At 50.3% G+C, this 21,319-nt stretch overlaps 1 protein-coding gene across 4 annotated transcripts in view; it reads left to right on the top strand.

Annotated features, from left to right (window-relative positions):
* FERMT2 (FERM domain containing kindlin 2) overlaps positions 1-9,956 on the top strand; it is a 51,981-nt gene extending 42,025 nt beyond the window's left edge. For 2 of the 4 annotated variants that reach the window (XM_056346342.1, XM_056346344.1), the window contains 7 exons: positions 1,928-2,052; positions 3,337-3,443; positions 3,805-4,026; positions 6,222-6,242; positions 6,748-6,872; positions 7,095-7,236; positions 8,600-9,956. In XM_056346342.1, coding sequence (XP_056202317.1) covers positions 1,928-2,052; positions 3,337-3,443; positions 3,805-4,026; positions 6,222-6,242; positions 6,748-6,872; positions 7,095-7,236; positions 8,600-8,773 — 916 coding nt within the window. In that variant the 3' untranslated portion in view covers positions 8,774-9,956. The remainder of the gene's footprint in view (positions 1-1,927; positions 2,053-3,336; positions 3,444-3,804; positions 4,027-6,221; positions 6,243-6,747; positions 6,873-7,094; positions 7,237-8,599) is intronic. The other 2 variants (XM_056346343.1, XM_056346345.1) reach the window with 1 other exon arrangement.
* Positions 9,957-21,319: the final 11,363 nt, after the last annotated feature.

Here is a 21,319-nt window from a genome sequence, read left to right as displayed (position 1 = left end):
CAAGGGTTACGGTGAAAGTTCTGGAAACTGGAAATAATGAGATTTCACAGCATAGCTATAGGATATAGAAGAAAAGCTGTAGGCAGAGAAATAGCTCTGGAACAAGCCTTTATTTTATTGTTTGGTTCTGGAGCCAGAACCTAGCACTTCTGTTCTGAAAAACTCTCCCTCTCTGAAGGCTAATTAATAAGGTCTCCGTGTGGGTCTGGGCTTGCGGTCTGTCTTAACTGGGGCAGAGTTTCAGGGCTGCAGCTTGTGCCCTGCATCTGAGTGGGTATTTTTTCCCCCCTTGAACAAGCAAACAAACAAAAGACTTGCTCTTTCCTTTGATGTGCTTATTTGGCAGGACTTGGGGAGCTAATGGCTTGCAAATTGGAGCACCAGTTGGTGGGGCAGGAGATGGAGCAGCAAGAAGCTGCTGGTTCCTCACCTGGCGCAAGCCCCAAACCCTGGGGTTGGGATTTGAGGCCGTTCTGCCACGGCAGAGAAGCACAGAATTGCCATTTGTTCCTAAAATGGAGGGCCAGGAGGTATTTTAGTGCCAGAAGCCCAGTGTAAATGGCGCAGTTAGTATCTGGCTCAGCTTTGGACGTGCCTCTTGTCACACTTCGGTTGGGGAGGAGCTGCAATATATGTCCCAAGTATGCCGTATATGTAAGTCCTATATATATGTCCCTATAAGTGCTTGGTTTTGCTGTAGAGACTTGGGATGTTTCTCTCTCCCCTGCCAGCCAGGTTACCGCCTGTGCCAGCCAAAGTGCTGCACAGCACTTTGCAGTTTAAAGGAGCCCTCAAAAAAGCTCAGGACAGTAAAGATGTAGTAAAGCATCTTTAGTGAAGGATGGGGAAACCTGCATGTGTAGGATGACTTCGCTGTAGGTTGGTGACTTCTGTTGTGGGAGGCAGCTTTCAAAGGAGATTGTGGTTGTAAAGGTTGCACAGGGCACAACTGTGTGTGTCAGGGCTTTAGGAAGAGGAAAATCAGGAAAGGCAGGAGGAGGAGGCAGCAGATGTCCCAGCCTCAGATGCCCTTCAGGTGTGGGAACAGCGAGGTTCAGGCAGATGCTGTTTCTCCCCCACCTCCCGTTTCCTCCAGACCCATGCACCCAGAGCAGCCCCCAGCATGCTTTTGCTTGAAAGTGAAAGTGCAGAGTCTCCCAGACCAGCAACTGGGGCCATCACGTATTTGATTTCTATAGATGAGGGTTCAGCAGCTGTTTCTGGGATGGAGACGTGAGAAATGCATTGCAGTGAGAGGCTGCACAGCCTTCAAATAAGGTTTAGAAATTAGGGGGGATAAAGAAATTCGGAAACATGCAGCTCTACAAAGGTCCTGGGCTTGTGGTGGGCTAAGCGGGCTCAGGGTACCACCATGCCAGGTGGTCGCTTTGCTTTGCTGCGGGCTTGCAGGGCCGTCAGCTCTCCGCAGAGTCAAGCAAAATCCATGTTTTCCATAGAAAAGAACTGAACCTTTTCTGATGTGAAATGGAGTATTTAAGAAGAAAACAACAAGTGTATTCATGCATGTGCTTGACTGACAAGTCTTTTAGAAGTACCGCTTCCTTTCAGAGCTTGAGCAAAGTGGTTCCAGTTTAATGTGGCGAGCAAAGAGGCATATTTTGCAGCGGTTGATGGGCATGTGTATTTTTGTAATACAGTTCTCCAGCTCCTCCCACCTTGTCCCAAATTAGTGGGACCTCCATGGGACTGAAGAGTCCAGACTTGCAATTGTAGCTCAATTTCTTGACCCAACGTTGTAGCGAAGGGATGGCGAGTGGTGGCTGAGGTCCCAGGCAAGGACTATCCCAGGGGCAAGCAAAATCCAAGCTGCTGACACCAGATTTTCAAGGGTGAAACAAGTTTCCCGGTGCAGCAGCTTGGTTTAGGAGCTTAAACCAAATGTCATGTCCCTCAACCTGTCTGGCAGGCCCAAGAAGCTGACATTGAAAGGCTACAAGCCATATTGGTGCACCTTCAAAGATACCTCTATCTCCTGCTATAAAAGCAAAGAGGAATCCAACGGGACTCCTGCACACCAGATGAACCTGAGAGGTAAGTTAAGCGGAAGCCCTGTTGCATTTTATTCCAGTAGCAGGCTGCTTCTCTCGCATCTTGTTCTCCCACTACTTTTATCTTGGCGTGCTATCCTAGGGTTGGGTAAATAAGTTTAAAGGAGCAAGGATGAGGGGGTTTGATAGCATGGGATATACTTAGCCTTCTAGAAAGTGAGTATGGGATATGTGTGACCCCCAGGGGAAGTGCCACCAGCTCCCCAATAGTGTGGGGAGACAACTTGCCCTTCTGCTTTTTGTTGTGGCTGTCCAAAAGAACTGAACTAACTCCCTCAGCAGAGAATAAATTTGAGCTGGAGAGAACAGACCATTCTGTTCCTCCGCTGCTGTTAAATTTTTTTCCTCCTTTCCCCGGTGCTGGTTGTGAGCAGCCTCACTGAAGTGCTCCCTGTGAGCCTTGCACTGCTACGGTCGGTGGCTTTTCAGATGTCAAGTTAAACATTCCTGTTCCGGCAGCCACCAAACTGCAGAGAGCTCATTTTTTGCCCTGTGGAGGCAGGAGCAGATGTGATGCCAAGCGACCTCGAGCTGCAGTCAGAGCGAAGCCCGGCCCGCAGGACCTTTTTGGGAACTTTTGAAATATCTGCTGTGACAGCACGTTTAAAAATTCTTGGAGGCGGCATTGAAGCAGCGCCCCGGCTAACTTGGCTGTTCCGTTCATCACTCCCCAGTGTTTATACAACCGCTTGTAGTTCTCTGCAGTTCTCTTAGTTCAACACCTAAAGTGGGATGCTCACACCTCGCCACTGATTGCAGCAGCTACGCACTCAGCCATAATAATGTGTAGGGGTTTCAGCACCTGTCTAGCCACCTTTTCCTACCCCTTCATGAAAATTTCAGGGACACAGGGTGTTTGCCAGCCATCAGGTCCGTTCACGAGGCCACGCAGGAACTATGAGATGAATTCTGCGAGCACGTGTTAGCTTTGGCTTCATCGCTTTCAGATCAGGTCTTGCTTTTCCCCCCCTTTTTTCCTGTCTCTTGGAAAAAGAGACATCTGACACGGTTGTTCTCCCTGCTGTGTAGAGTGTTCATGCCATCAGAGATGTGGTGTGAAACTTTTGCAGCCCTGAGATGCCATCGGAGACCCTTTAGTTGGAGAGCGTTGCTTTTTCTTCTCTTCATTTTTTTTTTTTTTTTTTTTTTGGTTTTTACCTCTTTTTTAAAGCATAGTTGTTCACAGCCTTGTTAAGCACTGGTTTTTACCTCTTTTTTAAAGCATAGCTGTTCACAGCCTTGTTAAGCACTGGCTCCCTCATTGCAGGCTGTGAAGTTACCCCTGATGTGAACATCTCTGGTCAGAAGTTTAACATCAAACTTCTGATTCCGGTGGCGGAGGGAATGAATGAAATCTGGCTTCGCTGCGATAACGTAAGTTTATTGGACTGGCCATCTCTTTGCCCTTTGCCCACCATCAGCTCATGCTCGGATGTGCCGTGTAGCTGGTGTCGAGTAAAAAAAATGAGCAGATGCACTCACATGCGTCTCATCTCAACGTTCAGCATTGCATGTGAGCACATGTGCAAATTTGGAGGAGAAAACCAGCCCCTGCTTTTCCTTGGCTTTGTCCCATGGTCGTAGCCTACACGTTGGCTGGGATTCTGCCCATCTTTGTGTGTGCTCGAGTCTCCTGAGGATGGAAGGGAAATAAAGACTCCCTGGAGTTTTACTGGGGGGAGTAGATGGTAGTCCCACCGCTCTAATGGGCACGGGTCTGTGTTTTGGGGGGCAGGAGACGCAGTACGCCAGCTGGATGGCCGCCTGCCGCCTGGCCTCGAAGGGCAAGACGATGGCAGACAGCTCCTACGGCATGGAGGTGCAGAACATCCTCTCCTTCCTGAAAATGCAGCATTTGAACCCAGACCCGCAGGTGATCCCAGAACAAATCAACACTGACATTAATCCCGAGTGTCTGGTTTCTCCTCGCTACCTGAAGAAGTACAAGAACAAGCAGGTATGTGCTGGCCCACTCTCCCGGAGCGGTGTTGGTGTTGGTGTGGACCAGGCTGACCATACACCCCTTTCGGTGGTAGCCAGACTTTAACACTACATGTTTTGGATGTCGTCACTTAATTGAATGCACACGGTTACTAAAATGAGATGCCGACTGAAATACGTGGTTTCGATCCAGCACCTGGGGATGACACCCACGATCTTCATTATGCCACATGTTATGCGACGGTGCACGTACACAGCCTCGGCAGCGGGGAACCGTTTATTTTAAATGCATTTAAATTTTAGTTACGTTTATTTGAAATACATTTTGGGAATGTTTTTTCCCCCTGCTGATACCGAGTGATGGTGCAGCAAAGTATGGGTCAGCTGCCCCCATACCTCCCTGCACAGACGTAGCAGCAATGAGATGGAATCAGTCCCCGGTGCTGGGACTAAAACCCATTCCCTTGCACAGAGTCCGTGCAGAAATCCTCAGGATGAGCGGAGTTGCAGTTCCTTGCAGTGCTTTATCCAGACTTGGCTGTAATGCGGTTTGCATATTTCCCTCTTTGCTTTTCCACTACTTCCAAATGCCAGTCCTTGAAACATTGCTTCATTTTGAGTTGCTGTGACTTGTGCTTGAACTCCACACTACATTCGATCCGTGCATGACAGGGCTGAACTGTTCTGCGCTGGAAATGAATGCATGACTTTCTGAAAGACATTATATGTCAGGACAGCAGCAAAAATAAGTAAGGCATTGCTCTGTGGCCTTTTGGTGACTTAATCGTTCAGCTGTAGCTTCACAGCCTGGCTGGCTGTGGCTAGATACGATTTCTCCAAACCCAGAAGAAGGCTGCAAGTCAGAGAAGCAGGAAAAATATAACTTTTTATTGGCACAGCATGATGATTTCCTGGCAGTGGAGTTATATTTTATATAGCCCTTATTGTTCTTCTGAATAAGCCTTTATATCCACTTGGATGGAGGAAACGCTGCATAAATACACCATTTTAGCATATATAATACCTTCTAGGCTTGAACTCAGTAAAATGGAGGCACCTGGAAAAATATTAGCTTGCAGAACTTGCTTATCGTGCAGGTATCCTCCTTATAAAAATAACCTCCGTCAAAGTGCGGGGACAGGCACGAGCCCGAGCCCGAGCCCCACTCCAAGCCATGATGCAAACGTCGTGTCCCCTGTAGACATCGGCTAAACAGCGGATTTAGGCTTTTCCTTTATGGCCAGAGCCAGAGCTTGCAGCAGCGGAGGATGTTTGCCGGCCGCACAAGTGCTGGCACAGCTGGGAGGGACGGAGGGATGGAGGCTGCGGGAATGTAAGGAATTCAGCCATGAGGGTCCCTTGGCGCCCCAGCACGGGGGAAGGAGGAGGAGGAGGAGGAAGAGGTCATGCAGCCTACAAATGGTGCCAAAATGGGCCTTGCCAGAGGATTTATAGAGGCGTTTGGTCCTATAGCAGCCCCCGATCTACCTGGGTGATGTTTGTCTCCACGTGCCCTTGCAGCAGCATAGGGTTGGCAGGTTGGGTTTGGGGAGCACCAAAAAAAACCTACCCAACACAAAGTAAGAATATTCACAGCTCTCCAGTGCATTGCTGGGGTTCAGCGGCAGAGCAGCATCCAGCCGGTTTGCAAGGACAGATGCGTCCCCAGGAAGCCCAGCTGATGCTGTGCTCCAGCCACTTGTAACCCCAAGCAGCATCTTCATCATTTCTCTGTATATCTCAGATAAAAGGAACTATTGAGCTAAACAGCCCGTAGCGAGCTGCTGAGCTTCGCATTGAGCTTCCTCTGCAAGTAAGCTGGCTTGAGTTTGTGCAGAGGCATGGGGAGGAGCGTGAGGATGTGAATTCTCCCCTGAGCTGGCAGCTTCACCCTCCCCTTCATCCACCAGCAGGACTAAAACCATCTCAGGACCAAAACCATGTCTACACAGTGCCAGCCAGCCAGGACCGCGCCGGTGCTCAGGCAGGGCTGGCACGAGCGATGCATCTCTGCTCGCGTGTCCCCTCTCCATCCTGACATTCACTTTGGCTGCTTCTCCGCCTAAGAAATTGTGCATGTGGTTTTTTGCTTGAACTTTGGTTTGCAGTTAATTTACACTTTTTCTTTGCTTTATTGCCATATTTCTGATTGCTTTTTTTTCTTTCTGCCTCCTTTTCTTTTTTTTTTTTTTTTCGCCTTGCCATCTACAGCCAGGCTATGTAAGAGACTTGGTAAGTGACGGCAACAATAAAATTAAGATAAATTTAAGATAAAAATTAAAATAGTCTAGAACCCCTTTGGTTTGGAGAGCAGTAATGAAAAGACTAACAAAATCTATGCCCTTCCTGAGAAACTTGGGCCCTGTTTGGTTTTTATAATGGTCCCCCAGTGATTTATGCTGCAAAACTGGAAACCCTACACCAGAAATCTGCCCGGCCGTTCGCTCACAACCTGCATCTTAAACTAACCGAGCCTGAGCAGCTCTGCTTCCAGACAGCTCAGATCCATATATCTGGAGAGACGAACAAAAGCAGCACCACGTTTATCACCCGTGGTTGCAGGCTTTGAGCGGTCCTAGCTAAAATAAGATCTCAGGGTAGAAATTACCGATTATCTGTGCTGTTTGTAACCGTGCTGGCTCCCAAATGCCTCCCAAGTCATTACCCATTTGCGTGATAGTCGAGATGCCACTGATGAACCCCCTTGCCTAAAGCTGGTGTGTCTCGCCGCCCGCAGATCACAGCGCGCATCCTGGAAGCCCACCAGAACGTCGCTCAAATGAGTCTCATCGAGGCCAAGATGCGGTTTATTCAAGCCTGGCAGTCGCTGCCGGAGTTCGGCATCACGCATTTCATTGCAAGGTCTGTGGGTCTGCTGGGCAGAACAGGAGGAATGTCATGGATAAATACGTGGAGTACGTTAACTGTGCGGCGCATCCTTAGCTGTGGAACTTGAACTGAAATTAAAAGCATTAATTGCATTGACTTACAAAGCTGATTTTATGAGTTAACTCAGCTGCTGATTTTAACACATGTAGCTGTGTATTGCAGGTGTGCATTTATTAATCCCTCACCGTGTCACAGGTTCCAGGGGGGCAAGAAGGAGGAGCTGATCGGCATCGCCTACAACCGGCTGATACGGATGGACGCAAGCACAGGTGATGCCGTCAAAACCTGGCGGTTCAGCAACATGAAGCAGTGGAATGTGAACTGGGAGATTAAAATGGTGAGCCACTGGTTTACACCTCGGATGCTTCCCTCACTCCTGTGACATGAGACAGGCGCTCTCTCAGGGTTTTTTAAGTTGACTTTGAAAGTCGACCTTTAAAAAGTCAGGTTTTCACACCGCTGTTTTCTAAAGCGTGTCCCATTTGGCTGTGTTAATGTAATATATTTTCTCCGCCCTGCTCTTCCACCCTCCTTAGAGATCTAGTGGAGCTTGTCCTAACTGCTGGTGGAGCTGAGTATGACCCTTAAAAAGAAGAAAAAAAACCCTTGAATCTTTAAGCCAGTTACACACTTAATGCGTAACGATTTTCTCCGGTCTGTGAACACCCACTCAAAGGCAGCTAAATAAAATCAAACTTCAGAACTGATGCCCAAGCTTGATCCTAACCAGTGACATAAATGTACTGGGCCTTACCCATACTAAAATGCCTTTTATTTGCAGTACAGCTCAGACTTTCATGTCAGTAATGAAAAGCAACAGTAGACACTTCGCTAGGCTCCGAGATGGGCTTTTACCCGATCATTATATTTGGATGCACAAACTTTTTGTGCTCCTTTTCCGCAGAACACCTAATTAAAATTGCCAGGGATACATGGGGCTGTTCTCCTGCGGTTTGTGGCTCATTAAGAGTTGCTGGAGAAATTATTCAGCTTCCTCTCTGCCTCGGAGTCTTTGTTTCGACCCGGTTGTAAGCCCCGATATCCCAATTATTCAGCTCAGACGCGCTGCTGGGATTCCCCTTCCCTCCCACAGAGCTGTCAGTGATGGGGGCACAAAAAAATAGAGGGCATCAATAAAAGGTCAGTCTATCCAGTCACTCCAAAATGAGCTCTCCCAGCCCCCATAAAACATTTCTGTGGCCAAAATTCAACTTACAAGACCAGCATACACTCACAGGGAAAACTGGAAAGAAATCCCAGCCCTTGACAGGTCTGCACCCAGTCTCTGTTTCTCTTGAAGCAAAGGTGTCATCACATGCTCACTGCCAAGAGGTGCAAACACACTGGCTGATTATCTCTTGAGTCACAGGAGATTAAAAGGTATAATGATAATTTAAATAAATAAATAAAATAATAGAAAATTAAATAAAATTCATTTTAGGAGCCATAAAAGGTATTTCTGTATCTGAACACGTGAACAATAATCATTGCGTCATAGAATTACAGAATGTCTCAAGTTGGAAGGGAACCATGATGATCATCAAGGCCAAGTCATCATGGACATGGTGGATTTTGCTTAGGCAATGGAAGAGGCGTCTGGGTTAACAAAAGAAGCAGCAGGCAGAAGGGGAGCGTGCGCGTCAGTGTAACTCCTTTGGGAAGGCACCGACAAGGCTGACCCCCATCTTTCTGCCTTCTAGGTGACGGTGGAGTTTGCAGACGATGTTCGGGTATCCTTCATTTGCACGGAGGTGGATTGCAAAGTGGTTCACGAGTTCATCGGCGGCTACATCTTCTTGTCGACACGAGCAAAAGATCAGAATGAAAGTTTAGATGAAGAGATGTTCTACAAACTGACCAGTGGTTGGGTCTGAGTCCCATGTACTGTCCACCAAGAGGAAACCCCATGGCCATATTAATATTTAACTTTAAAAAGCTGTTCTTTGAAATATGCTGCTTAATAAAGCTTGAAATGTATCTTTCTTTTTTTTTTTTTTATCATGAAAATTTTTGCATTACCAGACCAGTTAATCTGTGTGCACTAATGAGCACTTCTGTTAATTTGCTATAACAAGACCGTATCTGGGCCGGGTGATCGTGCTGCTGGCCTTTAGATACAGAATCTGATGGGCAGATCAGGATAAGATTTGACTGACTTAAAACCAGCCAATTTTCTAAGAGAACTCTAAGCCATCTTCTCGTAAAGCCATCCAGGGCTTAACCTATATGAAGTCTATTTATCATGTTTAATGCATGAGTGTTTTCTTTCTTTTTTTTGTGTTTTTTATCCTGTACATTTGACCTGTTTTGAAGTCGTCCTACCCGTAAGTAGATTTGCCATCTCTCCTTTCACACTACATGCACCAGGACTGCTAGAGGTGCCTGACATGACTTTGAAGATAGTTCCGTGTGGCCTTGAAGATGATCTTCTGTTAGTCTGTTACATCTTGGGTTTATTTGTTAACTTGCCTTTTGATAATCATTTATATTGCCTTTTTTTTAATTTTATTTTATTTTTACACCATATTGTATTATGACACTTTTAGTATTCACCAGCATAGTCACTGTTCTGCCTATGATATGCAAACTTTTTCATTACAATATGAAGTAAAGGTCTATGAAGTATAGGTTTTGTGTAACTAATGTAAAAAACACAAATTTTATAAAATTGTACAGTTTTTTTAACTAGCCTCACAAGCCAGCTGGAATATTGCATAGATCTGGTGTATCAGCATTAACTGTAGTATGCCTGTAAGGAGTATGGGGAATAACCAAGAAACAAAACAAAAAAAGCCCCAACCCCCCCAATTTCAGTCCATAAATTTTTATCTAAGTTAAATGGGATTTCAGAGCTGCGCCACAGCACCCTCGATAATGGATACCTGGGGCCAGGACCTCCCCATTCGTTAAGACAGCACTGCGTTAACGCTGACGAGGAGGGATCTCCTGCCCTATCTAACACCAAGGAATAACCAGTGTTGTGTTCCTGTAGTCTGTGGTTTCAAGACTATGTACAAATACATTTTATTTTAAATAAAAGTCAAATCTTTTATTTAATATTCAGCTGCCGCTCCTGGTTTTTGTGGTTCAACTGTGATTCAGCAGGGCCATAAGCAAGTCCTATAGGATACAACCACCCCGTGTCAGCCCTGCGCTCCCTCCCACTGCCTTATCTCGAGCTTGCCGAAACAAAATGCCACCAAAAAGCAAAGCAAAGTACAAGGACTGAGGGGGGAGAGTCCAAGGCAGCAGCGCTGGCCCCACTCCCTGGCCAGGCAGGCAGTGGTGAGGCAGCCCAGGGATGCAGGGAAGGATGCTGCCTGGGGTACGTGCGGTCAGTACCCTGCATCACCTAATTTGAAGGCTGCTGATGGAGCGAGCACCGGCCTGTAAAACAGCCTCAGCACACTAGGCTCAATTACATTGGCAAGAGGAAAACAGATCTAATGGCAAGTCAGGCTTAAAACGCTGTATTTCCACCTCTTAGTTGGCAGTGAAAAGAAACTGGGTTGGCTGCCAGCCTGTCTGGAGGGCAGTGCTGCGGTGGGAGATGCTGACGGCGGCCCCACAGCTGCTACAGCACTGGTGAGGGCCCTCAACCCACGGAGCAGGGGCTTGGCAAGCGGCAGAGATGCTGCTGGGGGGGGAAGAGGGATGCTGCCCGGGCAGAGAAGCCAGTGAGGGATTCACCACCACGAGGGCTTGGTGCCTGAAAACACGCCGAGAGACAGGCCAGGGATGCTGCTTTGACCACATTTGGTCCAGTTCCCAGCTTCAGGTCATCCCATCCATCACGGCACAGCTGCAGCGGGGCTGGAGGGAGGTGAGGAAGGACAGGAAAGGGGTGCCAGCGCTGGGTGAGGATGGCTGCTCGCCTGCGCCTCTGGGTCTGGGGGAGACAGAGAGGGACAGGCAACAGCAATGCCTGCAGCATCTTCCCCAGGTGCAAGCTGAATTTGCTGCTCTGCAGATGGGTGCTTGGAGGAAATCATGCATTGCCCCATCGCTGCTGTATTTCTGTAGCAATCCTCTGATTTTTTGCGCCATGGGCTCTTGGATGGGTTGCACCCTTGCTCCATAAAAGCAATGGGAAGGGGTGGCCCAATGGTGCTGGGCCAGTCCTCCCACTCCTTGGTCCCATGGCAAGTGGGACTACAGCCAGGGCAGCGGTGTGCTCAGGATGTGCCAGGGATGCTCCCAACCCTGCCCCAAGCCCTCGGGCTTGTTCTTGTGGGTGCTGGCAGCTCCCAGCTGCCCGGCAAGCCCAGGCAGCCCCGAGAGGCACGCGAAGGGAGGAGTGGCATGCACGCTCCTGGCAGGCAGCACCAGGATTCTGGTTGGATGCAGGAGCGGGTGAGGCACAGCAATAAAAATGTGCCTGGCCTGGAACAGCACCGAAGCCGGGCGTGTGATGGGGATGGCTTGCTGAAAAATATTTACCTCCTGGTTTACAGCCTGAGGTTATGCAGGATGGGGAGGCGTAATGCGGAAAGGAACGGTGAAGGGAGAAGATGTGTGTGTCCCCTGGTCCATCCATCGCCAGCCACCTCCGCAGGGCTCCGCGATGCTGAAGTGGGCCCCAACTTTGCAGCTGGGGGAGGTGATAAGGCAGGAAACGCTGAGCAGAAAAGCAGAGGAGGTCAGGGAAGGGGCATGGGAAGGCAGAGGCTGCTTTCAACCGCAGACCTTCCCCACGCGGCTCCCCCGAGGATGGGAGCTGGGAGAAGCTGGGTGGGAAGCGGGCAGCAGTGCGGGTGCTTGCAGGAGGCTGGGGAGCAGCCAGGGGGTCACAGCGGGCTTTGAGGTGACCCAAAGGAGGCTATTGGGGTTACTAGGATGTCTTTTCTTTCTCTTTGGATGAAAAGATGCACATGAAAATGAGCTGTGGGAGTGGAGGCGGGTGGGGGGGAAACTAAAAAACATATCTGTGGTTTACCTAAAGTCTGGAGAAACACCAGATAAAATACAGCACAGATGAGAACTGCTGCACGCTGAGGACAGACACGAGGGTGAGGAGGGAGCACGTCACAAGATGGCTTGGGGAGGGAGGCAGTGAGAGATGGAGCCCATGGGATGATCCACCCCAGGGACACACACCAGTGACAGCAAGCTGGCAAGAGGACAAGGAGGACCATAGCTGGTTGCTCTGCTGCTCCTCTGGTCATCAGACATGACCAGTGGGGTGATGCTGAGTCAGAATAGAAACCAGAACATGGTGGGTGCATAGGGCTTCCAGTAATGTGCTGGGGAGAGGTGTTGGAGACCCGGTGGGTTCAGGCTTGTTTGGGCGTTAAAGCCAACAACGGAGGATGAGGATGGTCTTGGCAAGCCAAGGCAATGCAAATCCAGTTCCCGCAGCAGCAGTGCTGAAGGGAGATGCGGAGGTTTATTCTGCTGATGCAGTGAAATATGGCTGTGGTTGACCCTTTTGAGTAAACAGAAAAGTAAACCAAATTTAAAACAAAAACAAAACCAAAGAGAAACCAGCCCGTGGGTGTCCACAGCCCCCTCGGGTGACTCAGTGTTGGAGAGGAAGAGCAGTAACTGTCTGGCATCCACAAACTGGTGGCTACCCTGGGGAAAAAAAAAAAATTATCACCAACTATTTCAATAAGCACATGATGGGGAGGGAGGTTCAGCGCCAACAGGACTGCTTAAACCCCAGTTTAACCAAAACAAGCGGCAGAAGTGCCTGAAGCCCTACAACAGCAAGCAGGTCCAGAGGGATGGATGCTCCTCCCTTGTTGACCCTTTCTAGGACCTGGGGGTGGGGCAGGGGGAGGAAAAAATAAATCATTTCAGTGAAAGGTACTGATGCAAACCAGCTGCCAGGGTGAAAAACCACTTCACTTAATGCACACGGGGGATTTGCATGCTGCCTGAGCAAGGTATCGGCTGGGGTGTCAGCTAGGATACGTGCAGCTTTTTAAACTCCAAGTAATTTAATACCACACAGATGGGCAAGTGACATAGTGGCTTCAAAGTAGGAATGGCAGAGTTTTGTATGGGGGAGAGATTTGCAGACCCGTGAAGATTTTTAAAACAAAGAAAAACAGAAGTATCTCCAAAACAGGGCTGCTGCCTGCTGCAAGGCGGGGGTGAGAGCTGCACATCCTGTATTCAGGGGCACATCCCACTGCCATGAATCAATGGAAAGAGGACATTTGGGGAAGCCATTGGGTTCTGGGGGCAGTAACACAAAAAGACCCCCAACCACTACAGAAGGATCTGGGTTATTGCCTACAACCGGGACACATGGGAGCACAGGGCTAGTTTCCCAAAGCCCCCCCATTCCTCCCACCATGGGATGGCCACCCCAGGCAGTGGGGCTTTGTTGCGGCGGGCAAGGGCTGAAGAAAGAGCCTCAAATTAATCTGTAGTAAAACCAAGCTGGATGAGTCATTTCAGTGTCTCAGCCCTGCAGGAAGCACATTGGGGACTTCCCAGCCTTCGGTCTGGGAAGGGGCTCCCGGATGGCCAGCACCATCTCCCTGGGGCCAGCTGGGTGCAAAGGCATCTTCCCAAATTCCCAGTGTTCACACCACGGGGCGATGTGAGTGCCTTCCCTTGCCTCATCCAGCCCTTCCAAGCTCCTTGCTTGGTCGAGCATCAGAGGCTGGGAGCCCAGCAAGCCCAGCATCAGCAGCATCTGTCACCCTGAGCTGCCCTGTGTGTTGTGTGAGGCGGTGGAGAGGGGCCCTGGGCACCCTCGAATCTCAGGGGCCCTGGAGGTTCACCCAGCATTGAGCAGGGATGCAGAAAACCCAGACCAGGCGTCGCCACTGTCAGCAGGATCCAGCCCTGAGATGAAACCACATGCAGTTCTGAGCCGCCTGCTTCAGCCTGCCTGCCGAGAAACCCTCGCTTCCCGGGTGTATTAGCCCTTATCTCCGAGGCAGAAAAGGATGGTGAAGAGCCAAAGCCTTCAGCAACAGCACCAACTTGATAGCAGGAGAGGTTTCACCCTAATTAAATTCAGACTGATCAGTGACCACAGTTGCACGGATCAAAACCTTTCTGGAAACCAGTGGGGTTTTTATTTGTTTGTTTTAAGTATCATAAAAGCACTGTATGCTTTTATTTGTGGCACCAAGGCACTAAAGAGATAAAAGATCTATAAATATCTGCTGGATGTTATAGATTAAAAAAAAAAAAGTGCCTCCTCACTTACATCTTTTTCCCGTAATCACCAGTGCGATGAAGTCCAGGGAGCCCAGCCTCACACCTGCTCCTGTTTCGACTGGCATCCCAGCCTTTCCTTTGAAATCCCCTGCATCCCTCCAGCTGTCCGACATATTTCAGGCTTGAGTCTCCCCCTAGCAACTGCTCCTTTGGTTTTTCTTAATCTCTCCCGTCTGGTTTTCATAACTGCAGAACACAAATGGGGACTTTTCCCAGGGTGTTATCGAGGCTGTGGGTCTGCGACGCCCCAGGAATGCAAACCTGGAGCTTCCCCATGCAGGGAGCTGAAAACAGCCGTGCTGATGGGCAAGCGCAGGATGGGGAGGGAGAGGATGGGAAACACCAGGTTAAGAAGAATTTAAAAGCCCAACATGACAAATTCACCCTGAAAAAGCTGCCAGGGAGCTTACATCGGTTTGATCAGCATTTTATCTGATCTGTGTAAGAGGCTGCAGCATTTTCACTTCAGGGGGGTTTCTTTTTTTAGCTTGACAAGAAGCATCAAAATATTTTCCTAGAGCCCGAGTGACTTGGAAAGGCCAACCTCATATTTCACAATGACTTAAATATGCAAGAACCTGTCAGATAACGAAATCATTCAGAAAGTTTTCCCTTTGATCTGTGGTTAAGACAAAGACCTGGAAACAGAGCTCCCCTGTGCTGTCGGCTCCCGGTGAAGCCGCAGATCCCCGGCTGGTGGGAAGCCTCCGGCTGGAGAACTCCCATTACCACTCCTCTGAGAAAGCAGCAGTTTGAGCAAATAAAGCATTTGCTCTGGGGTTTTTGTTGGGGTTTTTTTTTAGCTTTTGGTCAGCAGCTGGTCAGCCCCTAATGAGCAAGCTGGGCTTTGATTTCCTGCCTAGGAAAGGGGGCATAAAAGGAATAAATGGGAGAGGATTTGGGTTAGAAATTTGACTCACACCAGCAATCCCACCTGGGAGCTGCTCCCCTTTGTCCCTTGCCTAGGGACATGTCCCAGAGGGAGGCACCAGATCGGCTCAGCGACAAGCGTAAGGGGAATTGCAGTGGTGCCCAGAGAAAGTGAAGCCCCCTGCCCCCAGCCTGCCCAGGGAAAGGCACCGCATGCCCAGGGCTGCCCTCCAAACCAGGCTCACACCGGCCGGGACTCGCGGGACCGTATGGCAGTGGCTCTGTTGTTCCCCTTGTGCAATTCCTTAATCCCGCGGCAGTGCCCCACTGCTGAGCTCAGGAGTTAGCTCTACCCCACTGCCATGTCCCTGCAGAATAAGCCCTTCTAAGTCCTACTCATGCCCTTCATTTCCAGCTGGCTCTATTGCCTGCTCGCCCAGGGCAGAAACCGGAGGGGCGAGCCCAGAAGCAGGGAGCCCGCAGCCAGCTCCCAGACACCCACATCAGCGCCCAGCCACCTCCCCACAGGGCTCCTCGCCTTGCACGCTCCTCTCAGGGCCTGGGCATCACAATGCCGAGCATCCCGAAGGCAATCCACAGCACCTTATCCCAACTAGGCAAGTATGGAGCTACCGGCAAGTCCCGGCTGAGCTCCCAACATCCAGCCCAGAAGCCAGAGGGGCGGCTCATCACAGCAGACAGAGAGGGGAGAGGATGAGGGGAGGGGAGGGGAGGAAGAGAAAGGAGTGGAAAAGGGAGGAGAGGAGTGGAGAGAGGAGGGGAGAGGAGAGGAAAGAGGGGAGAGGAGAGGAGAGGAGAGGAGAGGAGAGGAGAGGAGAGGAGAGGAGAGGAGAGGAGAGGAGAGGAGAGGAGAGGAGAGGAGAGGAGAGGAGAGGAGAGGAGAGGAGAGGAGAGGAGAGGGGACAGGACAGGAATTAGGTGAGGAGTGGAGAGGTGAGGTGAGGAGATGAGAGGAGAGGGGAGGTGTTTTAGGATTTCAGCTCTCCTCAGTTAAGGCCTTCACCGAGTTTCAAGACTTCAGCGCTCCCCTGTTAGGGTGTTTGCGGGTTTCAGGAAGCGAGCTTACCTCAGTTAATGCCCTTGCCCACTTTTAGGGCTATCACGGAGTTTCAGGACTTAAACTTACCTCAGTTAGGGGCTGGGCTGCATTTAAGGGCCTTCACTGAATTTTAGGGGCTAAACTTACCTCAGTTAGAGCCTTACCCGGGTTTCAGAAAACTGAATTTCTCCTCCTAACCACCGTAATACTAAACACTGTAACTGCCCTAACCCTAAGTAACTTTAATGCCCTTACTCTAAGCATACTAACCGACCTAACCTTAATCAGCCTAACTTATAGAGGAAGCCTAACCCTAATCCTGACCCTAACCCTAGCCGGAGCCCTAGCCTTAAGCCTAGCCCTACCACTAACCTTACTGTGCATAACCGTCCTAATGCTAAACACTGCAAGCGCCCTAACCCAAGTAACTTCAATGCCCTTACCCTAAGTACACTACCCAACATAACCTTAATCAGCCTAACTTTAGGGGAAGCCTAACCCTGACCCTGACCCTGACCCTAGCCAAGCCCTACCACTAACCTTAGTCCCCCTAACCACCCCAACACTAAGCACTGTAAAGGCCCTAATCCTAAGTAACTTTAATGCCTTAGTATCCTAACTGCCCAAACCCCAAGTACCCTAACCCTAACCACCCTAACCATAAGTACCTTAATCGCCCTAACCACCCTAACTCTAAGCACTGTAACTACCTTAACCCTCTGTAACTTAAATGAACTAACCCTAAGTACCCTAACCACCCTAACCCTAACAACATTATTGTCTAGATGGTTCTCTCCTATCTTGCTTATTCTTGAGGCTCAGGACAAACCTCCCTGAGCCCACTGTCCATGTCAAGCAGCTCCTAATTAAAGACAAGGTCCTTTTCGTCAGGGGAAAAGTGCACACCCAATAAAGAATTGCTGAACAGACTGGTAGAATTCTCAGAAAAAAAGCAACCCCTACCTCTCAACATGAGAAGATGACTATCTTAATAAATAGATAATATTAATTAGGGCTCTTAATAAAAGCCCCTCCACTCTCCTACCTGGGTCATGCAATGCGTTCAAGGGGCTGTCTGGCTGTGTTTAGAGGTGGTGAAGGCCACCCTTGCCCCCACCCAAAGTAACTGTGTCTCTTGTCTCTCCCAGGTGGCAGGGATGGCCAGACCTCACCTGGGACACTTGGGAAAAATTGCGTTCCCCGTTTTCCTAATGGCTCTCAGCAGATTTAGGCAGGAGGGTAGAGTGCTGCTGTTTGCTGTTGGTGACCTTGGGAAAGTCATGTGTGTTTTGCTTTTACCCTGAGGAGGCAGCGAGGGTGAGGAGGGCTCTCAGGAATGGTAATCCTGGAAAGAAGCAGCCCAGAAAGTCTTGGAAAGCTGGGAGTTTGGGATGTGCCCAGGCTCAAGCAAAGCAGGATGAGGGGGGCCACTGCAACAGGTCTGAGACCAAACACCACCCAACAGATGTCCCTTCCTAGAGTTCAGGTCCTGGCCTGGCAATCAGACCAGCCCGTCCCCTCTGCCTGGCTCCCACCATGACGACAAACACCCCAAGATGCACACACACACACAGCCAAGCAAACACAGGGTAAAAACACCCTCAGCCAACTCAGATCCCAAGGTGTCCCCATTTCTGCCCATCCTGCCAGAGGGACTGAGCTGTCCCGAGGCCACCTCCAGCCCCTGTCTGTGCAGGTGGCTGTCTGGAGGGACCACATCTGAATCACATCATCTCACAGCTGAAAATCATGTGTCAGATGCTTCAAAGGACATGGCCTTATAGCCAAGGGGCTCCCCTTGCACTCAATGGCAAGCTGCTTGCTGCAGGGTGCGGGTGGCGGCCGGGGATGGTTGTTTTATCTCCTGAATGTTTTTTCCCCTTCCTATAAACAGGAGGAGCAGATGGGAACATGCCTGAGACCAACAGGGAAATGACAAGGGGGGGAGGGAAAGGGGTGCTAAAACTTCAAAAGCACTGAAGTGCTTCATCCTGGAAGAGACACTGAGAGCAGTGAATGTTGCTGGTGGGGGAACAAGCTGAGCACTGGGGAGAGCACTAGGCAAGCACTTCTAACATTTTTCCTTTATGCAAAGCTGCAAAAAAAAGAAAATACTTGCAGTGACCTAAAAGATGAGCAGACTGATGCTCCCAGCCCTGCAGCAGCAGCACGTGGTGGAGACGAAGAGCCACACTGGCCCAAGAGTTGGCGTGCCCCCGGGCACAGCACGGTGCAGAGTCCAGTTCCCCAACTGCTCCCCCAGTACCTGCAGCCAAACCCCACGCTGTTGCAGATGTCCACATGGCCTGGGAAGGAGTACATCTGGAATCCATGCCTTCCAAATTGTCCTTCAAGCCCTCTGTGGCCAAGTCAATCCCCGCCCCTTAATGGTGCTGTTAATTAATCCAGAGTTCAAAAATAGCCCTGCAGGATTTCCTGCCTCCCTTCCCTCCTCTCCCACCATGCCACAAGGTAAGGGGAAGGAGGAAAAGCTCATAAAGCAGAATTAAGGGGAGATGCTCCACGGAGCCCGTGGTATGACCCTGCATTATCACTTTCATTTCATTTGGACCGACCCTTGCCCTTTCCCTGCTCACACACCCCCAAAGCACAACTCATCTTTCCCATCCCATGCATACGACATGCAGACACAAGCCCTCCAAGATACTCTGGGTTTCATTAAATTCAGGTCATTAAATTCCTGGGAAGCACCTGGGCAATGCAGATGCAGGCAGAGTGGCAGCAACCTCCTCGTCTGCCTGGCTGCAGGAGCAGGTCCAGACACAGAGCGAGCTGAAATCTGATGTGTAATAACTCCACCTAGAGGGAAAAGGAACGGCCGGGCAAGACAGACCACGGGCAACCGTGGCACAGCCTAGCTAGCCCATTCCCCACCCCCTGGGAGGGATCGCTGCTGGATATGGCTCTGCTGCATGTGGCCCTGTTGCACCAGAGCAGGTGCCACTCGCTGTGACGGTGGCACGATGCTCGGTCCCATGGGTGCATCAGCTACCATCAGTTCTCAGTGAGGCTGGCTTGGATCTGAAAGCCCAGATGTCTCTGTCCACCTCAACTGCCACTCACTGGTGTCACACATGAGATTTGTGGCCACATCATGGGTGACTCTCTGAGTCCTTCACTCAGGGCATTCCCCTCTCTTGGTATTTCATTGCTGACACCTGGAGTTTCACTGCTCTGTGGCACTTCCTAGGGCACGGAAATCTCTGTGGACAGCCCACACAGTTCAAAACCAGTGGGGAAATCAGCACAAACACATATCTTGTTACGATCCCCTTCCCAGTGTTCCAGTACACCCAGTGCTAAAATACCCCCCAAATCTGAGAGTTTGTTCTCCACAGCCATGTGCTCTGGCTTACTTTCATTTGCCTTTTTTTCAATAGCAGATCCATCTGCAGTTTGGTCAGAGATAAGAGCTGGGAAGTGCCTCCTGTCTCATCCAGACCTTCTGCCCTTCTCCAGCCAGGTCTGACTCCACCAAACCTGGGAGTCGGTTGGCCACAGAATCCCAGACTGGTGGAGGCTGAAAGGGACCACTGGAGCTCATCCAGTCCAACCCTCTGCTAAAGCAGGGTCTCCTGGAGCAGGTTGCACAGAATCATGTCCAGGCGGGTTTTGAATATCTCCAGAGGTCTCCCCCACCAGGTGCAATGGGAGGGGGTTCCTTCAGAGGGAAATTTGGGGCTGCTCTCCCCACTTGTGGCTGTATCTGGCTGAACCTCAGGGTTGTTCAGGGATGGAGGATGCAAATACACCCAAGTGTGGATGGATGGATGGACGCATAGACGGATGCATGGAAGGAAGGAAGGATGAAGTCAGGGTGAAGCCACTGGCACAAGCTGTGGTACCTTTTCCCAGCACTCATGAGCTGCCACCAGGTCTGGTTGGTGTCCAGCCAACCCAGAGTCCAGGAAGACCTGGGGGAATACCATCATCCTGGGCAGGGCAGGTGGGAGCACAGTGCAGGAGCAGCTGCTCTCAGCGTAGCCCATGCAGAGACCTTAGCAAACTACTAAAGTTTTCACTGCCTTGCTCATCCTCTCCAGGCATGAGCAGCCAGCAGTCACCACCCTGCAATTCTGAGAACCCCCCCCATGTTTTCTCCTCCCACCCTTCCCGGGCCCCCCTTTGCTGACCAGCTGCTCAGTCTCTTTCAGGCCTCGCTCACTTCAGCCCTGTTGCCCTTCCCACGGGACTCCTGCCCACACCATTCCGGCTCTGGGCAATGGAAGCAGCCACCGTTTTTTTTTCTTCTCCATAACCCTGGAAATTGGAGACCAAGGGAGCATCAGCTTCAGCATCTGTTTAACAACTGCCTCTTATCACTGCTCACACAGTGCAGCCCAAGCGGAAGATAAAGCATTTCCACCACAATGGATAAACAAAGATCAAGCCTGTCAAGCAGTTCACACAGCAATATTGTCCTGGGCCTGCTCAGCTGCCCAGATTCAGGATGTGCTTCTTCCCAAGAGCCATGCTCAGTTCCCCAGGCAGCCGGCTGCCGAGGGACATGCCAAGGCTCTTCTGGGACACTGCTGAGCCTTCGGCCGGGCTGGCCACATTGCTGCCATGCTCGGACTCATGTACAACCAGGGTGCGAGAGCTCCCTCCTGCCTATAGCTCCTCTCCAAAGCCCTTCCCACTGCTCATCCCACCAGGGTGGCAATTTCGTCTTCAGGTTTCAGATGATCTGACGGCGCAGGAGGGACACCCACCAATGCCCAAACCCTGGCTGCCCCACGGCTGCACTGGGGCCAGTTTTGTCCCTTAAATGTATTCCCCCAGCATCCATGGAAGCAGAGGACAAACAATCAGGGCTGCGGTTCCTTTGAGGAAGCTTCAGTCCTCAATTTAATTGAGCTTATAGAAATATAACCTTTGGGAAATAGACGACAGTCCTCCTTAACTGGCACACTGATGGGAGGTCAGGTGAGACAGAGCGTTTGCAGAGACAGTTGCTAGACAAATGCCATCTTGGCACCACCAGCTCGTATTTGGTGGAAGGGAGAAAAGTAAAAGCTGTTATTTACTCACTAATCCGTCCAGTGAAAATGGCTTATCAAATCCACAGTGCACTCATTTTTTACAGGAAGGCTAGGGAGATCCGTCATCCAGAGTACTCTGGTTGCGCCTGATGAGAAAATGTCCTTTTACCTGCAGGGACTGTAAATCTCTGGAGTTACCTGCAATTCATGCACCCTCGTACCCGCTGCATGCAGACTCGGGACACTCTGGGATCAGAAGTACCATTTGGGTTGCATTCCCCATTTCTCAGCTCAAGGCCAGACCT

The sequence above is a fragment of the Falco biarmicus genome, chromosome 7 (genome assembly GCF_023638135.1).
Source record: "Falco biarmicus isolate bFalBia1 chromosome 7, bFalBia1.pri, whole genome shotgun sequence".
In the NCBI taxonomy this organism is placed as follows: domain Eukaryota; kingdom Metazoa; phylum Chordata; class Aves; order Falconiformes; family Falconidae; genus Falco; species Falco biarmicus.
Note: the sequence above shows the minus strand (reverse complement) of the source record. Positions and strands in the feature narration are given on the sequence as shown.